Genomic DNA, 9,522 nt, shown 5'->3' with positions numbered 1-9,522 from the left:
AAAAGGGGAATGATATTTAGGCTTTTTCCTTTCCCCTCCCTGAAAATTCTGCATCTGTTCATATTTCCCACAGGACACGTTTGTTTTGGGACAGCCAAGGCCCTACAAGTCACATGTTGAATGCTTAACCTGCAGAGATCATTTTCCTTTTTTTGAACAAAGCCTTGTAGCCATCTCAGCAGAAATACTTAGATTTGTAAGGAGCTTCATGCAGTTATAGTTCCAGGAGACAAGGGGTTCTTGTTCTAAATACATAAAATATGTTTTAAAATTGAAAAATGGAAAGCATTTTGGTACTTTCAAAAAACCTTTGAGATCAGATATTTTATTTGCTCTCTGAGTCACCAGTTCATCTCTCTCCCAATATTCACTGCATGGTTTTTTTTTATTTTATAAGATCCACATTCCTCCCTCCAAAAGCACTTTGAAATTAATGTGCTTTAATGACAGCCCTGTCTGCTGCTGCCCCTGTGATCCCTGGTCCCTGTCCCCATTCTTGCTGCCATCATTACCAGGGTCAGGAGAGGAATGTGGCAGGGGCAATCACAGCAGTAACAGTGGAAGAGGCTGAGGCAGTCACTGCCAGTCTCTGATTACCTGATTGTCCCACATCTTCCAGAATGGGCTTTGTGCCCTGGAGAGCCAGTGACAATTTTGCCATATTTTGCTACAAAGGTGTAAAAGCTGATGGGACACCAGCAGACTGCATTGCCAATGCTCTGCTTGAAAAGGAATATTGAGTTTGTACACAGTACTTCTTAGCCATGTGTCCTGTAAGAATTTATGGAGAAAGATAATCATAATTACCCTGAACTAAGGATGGATAACTTGGGCACCTTTTGCTTGCAGAGCACTGAGAAAGGGCTCTATCCCAAAGCCTCCTCTTCCACCCATCCCATGGAAAAAAAAAAAAAGTTGGAAATAGGAAAAAATATTGGGATTGTGCAAAAGATTCCATTATTGGAATAAAGTTCACCCATATCCAACAACATCTTGATCCACCTAGAACTAGAGAGGCTTGCCAGTCTTCTCCCCATAGAGTTGAAGAGGGAGCTTTGCACTCCTGATGATGCCTCACAGCCTTGCTTTTCAGAAATTAAGTAACCCAATGGACTGTATCAAGAATTCAACTGAAAACATCCTTATGGAGAACTAAGACTAATTTGCATGTAAACTGTTACTCTAATCAAGTTTACACGAAGGCATGGCAAATCACTGAGCAGCTGTACCAAAACAGTGATACAGTGCTAATTAACACTGAACTGGATCAGGGTTTTCTGCAGGACCAGTTCTGGGAGAGGCAGACCCGTGCTGGCTGGCTCTAACAAAGCTCGGCAGGAACCAGTTGTGGTTGCTGTTTGCTTGCTTTTTGCATAGCTGCACAAACCATTCTGCATGACTGACCAGCTGGACCTGCTCTTGTGTGAGGGACTGTCACCAGAACCAGTCAGGACGGCTCCCCACAGAGCAGCTGTGATCTACTCCTGGACCTTGAAACGTGTCCATTTCAATGTCCATGTTTACTTATCCTATAATTCCTTTACCCAAGTAGCAAGTGACACATTTTCCAGTAAATCCCATTCCTAAAGAAAAACATAGAAAACTAGCTTGTAAGAGTAACTACAGCTAGTATCTTTCTTCCTCCCCAGCTTCCATGTACACAAGGGATTGAAACTTGCGCAGACACTTTTCTAGAAGAGGACACTGTATTTAATTAGTCCTTTTTGTCGGTGGGGAACTCTGCCTCAGAGAATTCTGTAAGAGGTTTTTTTTTCTTTATGCAACAAGTAACTTATTTTAGCAGTAGCTCTATTGTAAGGCCTGTGCTCACTTTCCTCAGCTGATCACCAGTATCTGCCCTAGGACAACATCCAGCTCTGCAGGGCCTTTCCTTCTGCCCTGCTTCCCATGTACCTGAGCTGGAAAGGTGCATGCATGCACTTTAGGAAGGTCTTTCAATCTGGACAATTTGGAATTGACTATAAGATTTTGTGCAGACAAAACCTTTGTTTTTGAAGTACTGAGTGCACATGAATTTGTGCCTTCTTGTATGTTTTGGTCTTGATAATACAGGGGGGAAACCCAACCTTTTTTGGCTTTTGGTTTGGTTTTCAGTTTTTTTCCTGAGCCAACAATATGTTTGCCTGCAAACTTAAACAGAAATAAATGAAAATAAGCTTTTTGGCCACTTAGTTTCTTATATGAATGAAAAACATCCTTTCTGTCTTCTGTATCATCTCCACCTTTGCTATCTAATTGAATTTAAAATGCATTAATTCTAGTAACACCAGTACAGAGTACAGGTTCTTCAATCACGTTCAAAATATTCAATCATGTTTTATGTTATAAGATAAGTATTTAAAACAAAAAAATCAAACTAACTCCTCTAGAACATTATTAAGTGCTCACATATTTTAACAATAGTAGCAGCATCTAGTGGAAAGCTGATTGCATGTTCCTCCTTTGCTTGTGTCCTTCATTCACTACATGTAATAGAAAAACATTTTAGTTTTATTCACTCCTTAAAGCTTTTCATGGACACAACTTATTAAATGAAGACATTCTGAATTTTGTAAAATATATTTGGTAATACCAAATACACTTCTTGCCTTCCAAACTCTAGACGAGCAAAAAACTCAAAACGCTTCTGATGAAATAAATATGCAGGTTTATTAGAGCAAGTTTCCATGTTTTAAGTTTGCAATGGTTTCACAATTTTTTGTTTCCTTCTGTTTCCATTAGGATACCCTCATGATAACCCAAAGTAGCTGTTAAAAAAATATATCCACAGATGAACAATTAAAAAATATTGGCTGCATCTTCCAACATGAAAAAGTCAGTATTTACAAAAAAAACTTTGGAAATCAAATATTGACAAATTTTGTTGTCAGTTTAATTACATAAGCTATAGGACACTCACAGGGGAAATTTATGCTCGCAAGCTCCAAGTGTAAGCCTAGATTTTGTAATGTATTTGAAAAAAACCTAAATTTATACTTTGGGTCTGTTTGGTTTAATACACATACTGGTCATTACCCAGTTCATTTTTATTTTCAACAATATTCTACACACATTTTTTCATTATATTTTCTGTTTGAATGTAAAGTGTAATAGAAAAACCATTCAATTATGCAAAGAGAACTAAATTCTGTTAGAACAGCTAATTGGTTTTTAATACATATTTCATGCACAAAGAAAGCAGTAGCACAAACAGAACACTAGGCAAAGGATAGTGTACTTAATTTGAAACACTTGCAGTTTCAGTAACTGTGAATTACCTACTTGCAAAATATACACAATACACATAATGTGCACAAACACTCACACAACATCACTGCATGCTGGTTTTTTTGATTAAAATATAGCTTCAGGTTCACAAACCTTCGTCCAGAGCTGGTGAGAGCTGTAGTCACATTTGTATATTAAAGGTGGTCAAAAAGATATTCCTTTAAATGTAAGCCATTCCACCACACTGTCCTCTGGCTTCTAGCGCTCTGAACCACACCAAAAATTATTTTAGGCATAATGTTCCCTATTCTTTGCCCAAAATAATCAGTGGGGAGCTTCTGGAGTGGTTTAAGATGATCTTATTCGGCACCTAACTCCATTAATTTCTGCTACCATTATTGAGGCAGGCATGGGTACCATCCTCGGTGAAAGCCACATGCAATCTCCTCAAGCAATTAGAAAAGCAATCTTGTTTGTTAGGTTTTGTCGAGAAAGGAAGGAAGGAAGGAAGGAAGGAAGGAAGGAAGGAAGGAAGGAAGGAAGGAAGGAAGGAAGGAAGGAAGGAAGGAAGGAAGGAAAGAAAGAAAGAAAGAAAGAAAGAAAGAAAGAAAGAAAGAAAGAAAGAAAGAAAGAAAGAAAGAAAGAAAGAAAGAAAGAAAGAAAGAAAGAAAGAAAGAAAGAAAGAAAGAAAGAAAGAAAGAAAGAAAGAAAGAAAGAAAGAAAGAAAGAAAGAAAGAAAGAAAGAAAGAAAGAAAGAAAGAAAGAAAGAAAGAAAGAAAGAAAGAAAGAAAGAAAGAAAGAAAGAAAGAAAGAAAGAAAGAAAGAAAGAAAGAAAGAAAGAAAGAAAGAAAGAAAGAAAGAAAGGAAGGAAGGAAAGTGCTGCTGAGCTTCCTCCTTGCATACACATTCTGCAGCCCCAGTGCCCCAGCAGCCAGCTGGGATTGTGTCAGCAGTCCTGCAGGGGGCCAGGGGAGCTCCTGGATTTCAGGATCCAGCAAGCTCCGGAAAACAGAGCAGACAGGTAGCTGCACTTCTCTAAGAGATTCTCAAGACTTAAAAACTCAGCAAAACTTACTTAAGGAGCTTCAAAACCCAACTTCAATATAAGAGTCAGGCTCCAGGGAAAGATGTAATAGGATTGTTTACCATATAAATGAACTGCAGTAAATTTAGCATGCATTGTATTGAAAACAAGCACACCTTGAATGCTTTGTAATTACCAGATGTGCTGTGATGACTTTTTATTTGCAGCTTACTGACAATTTTTAAGACAATTTTCATGAGCTGGCAACAAAAAATAATAACAGAAAAAGACAAGACGACAGCATTGACAACTTTTATATGTTCCCAGAAGACTTTTAAGTTTGATTCTCAGATCTGTGTCTTGAAATGCACTGGTTCTACAGCTCTTACCAAATGGCTACACTCTTCTGAGCTCGTGAGGCTATTTGCTTGACAACCTAGCAACGTAGCATGATCCTAGATGTCCTAGCGAATTAAAAAAGAAAAGATGGCATTCCTACCCATAAAGCAAGTGGTTCCGGTATTCATTATGAGTTTTCTTGGTGTGACTGTAACAGTGCTGAGTTAGTCATAGTGTATCATACTTGTTTATCAATATATATTTTTAAAGTTAGTTTAAAAAAATGGAAGTAGGTGCAACAACACACACGCACACAAATATTCTGTATAATTTCCATCAACATCAAGGGTTTCATTCAAAAATGAAACCCCACAATAGACACAGAGACATTGACAGCACTAAAAGATTTGCCTTCACGAGGGCTGTTGAATTTCAGTGTCTGAGAACTGCTAGACCTTTACAAGATGAAGCATCACAAGCAACTGAATTCCAGCAACTGAATTCCATTCCAGAGTCTGTCTAACCCCATTCCTTATCTGGACAGCCAAAACTTTTCCCCTACTCCTTTCTGGTAATGTTTAAGGCTAAACTGTAATCTTGCTCATATTGTCTTCTTTCCCTGTGACTTCATCAGACAATCACGAGAAGTTTTATGCATTAACACTAGAGTGGAGTTAGCCCAACACATGACAACTCCATTGTTTGACTGTTTTAAACAGCAAGCAACAATGCACTTAGTATTTTAGGAACAGACAAAAATTAAAATAAATTCTATTTAAAAAAATAACTGCTTTATCGTTGCCACACCTTCCTGATCAGTTGCCCAAATCCTAAAAAACTTCCAGAAAATAATTTACATACTGCAGCATGGCTTATCGAGCAAGGGGGCACTTTTTGTCTCTTGACCATCTTAGTCATTCCTTGGTACCATGATGGTGACCTGGATGGGCAGAAAGTCCATGCCACAACCTTCCCAAGGAGTGTGACAGGACTGCAAGCCCTGCCTGCCCTGAGGGCTGTCTCACGTGGGGATGGGGATGAAGCTGCTCGATCTGGAGCGGGGCATCTCCCTCCACGTGTTTAGGCTGTGGGTCGGGCTTCTGTTGTTGGTGAAAGAAGTCTGTCGCCTGCTATTGCTGTTTGAATCTTCTTTACTCAGCGTTTGCTTTATTTTTTGGCAGCAAGGGAAGCTCTGTAGGCAGTCTTGGAGGAGGTGCCCACTGAAGAACATGTAGATCCACGGGTTACAGCAACTGTTCAGGCTGGCCAGCAGAGCCGTAACAGTAGTTGCAGTGTTTTCAGAATCTGGGGAGGGGGGGAGAAAGATGTTTAATCATCAAAAAAACATTTGCACCATTCAGTCAATCGCTTCATTAACCATTGGATTTATTTCCCTGAATATTTGAGTTCTAAATGTTGGGCTACAGCATTTTAAACAGAAAATGAGAACATAATCTGTAAAGATCTTATTTATGTAAGGCTGCCATTAAAGTCAATGAGGATTTCTCTGAACTGACTTCAAAAAGCTGTGACAGAATAAGTTATGGGGTAATCCATCCAAAATAATGATTTAGTCACATTTCCACTGATGTGTATCCATGTGTTGATAAGCTCCTGCTTTAAATACTGAAAGGTTTTTTCCAGACCCTGGGAGACAATGGTAAAATTTCCACTGCTTTCAATAACACTGAATTTTGCTGCATATATTTGCATGCTGAAAAATATTGAATGCTCAACTAACTACAGGATTGTCCATCAAGTCTGGATTTTAGAGGTTGAATGAATTTTAGTTAAAGGAAAAATAGAACTTGGCACTATGGCATGAAAAAACTATGGTGTTCTACCTTCAATAACTAGTTAACAGTTAGGTCAAATACTCTAAATAGGTATTTAGTCTAATCAATGACTAGTGACTTTTCTTTGTAAATATTGGATGTTCAAAAAAGTATAATTACTTTTTCCATATATTTAAAGAATCTCTTCAAACACACCTATCAAATAAATACCCATCTCTCCAATTAGATTTAATTCCCTTTGAAGTAAAAAAAAAAAATCTGTTTACTGCAAGCCTTTGTTTCTCTATAGAGATCTGCATTATAGGCTTGACTTCAGTCCCATATTAGAGGTAATCAACACTCTCACTACAGCAAGTGATCATCTGGGGATATTTTAAAAAATCAAGAAATTATGGATTCCAACATTTTGATTTGCTGTTCTCTCATTATGAGGAAACAGAATATATGTCACTATGCTGCCTATCATTACCAGTGTAATAGCTTTTAAACTCCCCAAATTTTTTCAGCCATATTTAACAGGGGGACACGTCTCTCCAAAGCCTAAATTGCCACTGATTCATGAAAATCGGTGACTTTACTAATGGAGCACTCAGAGGTGACTGCCTTGCTGAGGGGAAGGGTTCAGGCTGTGCTCAACCCTTTTATTTGACAGCAGCTACAGGAGAGAAGACGTAATAAGTTCTCTGTTCAGGTAACTGCTCCGACATGTGAGTGTGCACACTTCTCAACAATACTCAACATTTCTAAAGTTTTCTTATCTGCAGCTTCAAACGGACGAAAATGCTGCTGGTTGAAATTACGGCAGCAAATGCTCCGGTTTCCATCCGCTCCCTTTGCGGCTGCCGCAGCCGCCCCTCCGCCTGCTCCCGGCCGGGCCGGGCGCCGCGGCCGCCGCCGCCCCCGGGGCCGCCCGGTCTGGGACTACGAGCGGCGCCGGCGGGGCGGCCCCGGGGGCGCGGCTGCCCGGGGCTTCTCTTGTCCCCCACAGCCGCTCCTCCCCCGGCGGGACAGGGACCCGTGCGGGGCCGGGAGGGCGCGCCCCGCTCCCGCTCTCCGCGCCCGTTTCCCCACGCTGCGCCCCGGGACAGCCGGCTGCGCTCCAACGCGAGCGGGGCTGCAGCCGGGGACGAGCGGCGGCGTCACCTACCGACCCAGGGGAAGCGCTGGTCCCACACGGACCACATCTGGATGGTGAAGAAGGGCGCCCAGCAAACGACGTACACCGAGACGATGACGAAGGTCATCTTGACGGTGCGGATCTTGGCGCGGGAGATGGTTTTGACGTTGCTGACACAAGGGGCGAGCAGCAGCCCCCGTCGCGGGCCACCTTCATCACCTGCCCGGCGCCCGCCAGCCGCTGCTGCCGCCTCCCCCGGGCGCGTCTTGCCCCGCACGTTGCGCCAGATGCGGTAGCAGATGAAGCCGTAGCAGATGATAAGGATGAGGACAGGCGCGATGAAGATGCCGCCGGTGATCCAAGTGATGTAGGCGCGGGGCCCCCAGGGCATGATGAAGTGCGCCCAGCAGTCGTAGACCTGCGAGCCGCGCTCCACTTCGCTGAGGGAGAAGATGAAGTACTGCGGGGTGCTGAGCAGCAGGCTGAGCGCCCAGGCCGCCGCGATCATCCCGTACGAGCGCTTGGTGGGCTGCTGCAGCGTCTTCAGCGGGTGGCAGACAGCGATGTAGCGGTCGGCGGTCATGGCCACCAGCATGTACGCCGAGGCGAACATGCCGAAGACCTGCAGGTGCTTGACGACGCGGCAGAGCCCGTCGGGGCCGTGGAAGCGGTGGGTCACCTCCCAGCAGAGCTGGGGCAGCACCTGGAAGAAGGCCACCACCAGGTCGGCCAGGCTGAGGTGGCGGATGAAGAGGTGCATGCGGGACGCCTTGCGCGGCGTGCGCCGCAGCGCCAGCAGCACGCTGCCGTTGCCCACCACGGCCACGGCGAAGGTGACGGCCAGCACCGCGATCTCCAGCTTCGCCAGCTCCTCGTCCCGCCCGAAGGGGTCCCAGCTGCCCAGGCTGCCGTTCGGCGACCCCGACCACGCCTCGGGACTGGGGCTGCTGCCGCCGCCGGGCTCCGCCGCCCGCCACCGGCTGCCATTCCCGGGTGAGGGCACGGCCCGCGGGGAGCCGGCGCCGCCGGCGAGGCGCATGGAGGGGCTGCGCGCTGGGGCCCGGCCCGGCCCGGCCCCCGCACCTCCGCTCGGCCGCCTTCCCCTCCGGCGGCCCCGAGCGCCGGGCCAGGCGCCTTTATCCCCCCGGCCGCGGGAGGCGAGGCGAGACGAGGGGGAGCTCCCGTGGCAGTGGCTGCCCAGCCCTGACGCCAGCCCCGTCCAGCCGCCGCCCGCCCGCCCCGCCGCGGGAGCGGGGCCGCTCCGCCCCAGAGCGCCGCGCCGGGCGGGAGCGGGCACCGGGCGCGGAAAGGGCTGCTCGGGCCGGAACGGTGCTCACGGAGAGCTCCTCACGGTCAGGTAAAGCAGCGCTTATAATTGCGAGTAAAACTGCCGTAATCATGCAGAGCAAATGGAGGTCTGTCAGCATCAGCCTGCGCCCCGATCTGCCTTCTAGCCAAGGCAAAGTGACTTGTCGGTAAGAGGTGCTGGTTTGGTCCTAAGAGAGTCTGCCTGCGCCTTTGGCATTTCACTGGGATCAACCCCAGAGATGTAAATTATTAGAAAAAATAGCAACCTAAGGTCTCTGAATGTTTCAGGACTTCATCTCGGACCATAAATGTCATCCAAGCCTTAGCATAGGTCTAAACCATACGTTTCTGCAAGTACAAGCAAAATCTCCACATCTGCTGGAGAGTTTCTGGCAGTGGGCCATTAAAATTCTTGTTTTAAGCACGATTTAGATGAGAGTGTTCTTGCTCTGGTAGAATGAATGGACTTTGTGAAAATTTTGGTCCCGTTGTCACGAGTGTGGATTATATCCTGATTTCACTGGTACCGGAATTTGACTCTTCATTTAGAAACTCCTTCCTTCAGCCACACAAAAACACATAAGATCACAGCAAAGAAATACTGTGTTAGGTACCAGTCCTACTGGTTTGTTTAATAAAACTCCCTATGTATCTTCATTTGTGATTACAGTTAAATTCAGTTACAAAAAATATGAGATTTTACAGGGAGA

At 44.9% G+C, this 9,522-nt stretch overlaps 1 protein-coding gene across 1 annotated transcript; it reads right to left on the bottom strand.

Moving 5' to 3' along the window:
• Nucleotides 1-4,028: 4,028 nt before the first annotated feature.
• Nucleotides 4,029-9,092, bottom strand: AVPR1A (arginine vasopressin receptor 1A). Its single transcript, XM_074539805.1, has 2 exons — nucleotides 7,535-9,092; nucleotides 4,029-5,896 (listed from the first exon to the last, which is right to left on the bottom strand). The coding sequence occupies exons 1-2, from the start codon at nucleotides 8,541-8,543 to the stop codon at nucleotides 5,613-5,615; spliced, it is 1,293 nt and encodes a 430-aa protein (XP_074395906.1). The 5' UTR covers nucleotides 8,544-9,092; the 3' UTR covers nucleotides 4,029-5,612.
• Between the last annotated feature and the right edge of the window lie 430 nt (nucleotides 9,093-9,522).

This window comes from Zonotrichia albicollis, chromosome 4 (genome assembly GCF_047830755.1).
Source record: "Zonotrichia albicollis isolate bZonAlb1 chromosome 4, bZonAlb1.hap1, whole genome shotgun sequence".
NCBI lineage: Eukaryota > Metazoa > Chordata > Aves > Passeriformes > Passerellidae > Zonotrichia > Zonotrichia albicollis.
This window is presented reverse-complemented; position numbering and strand designations above follow the sequence as displayed.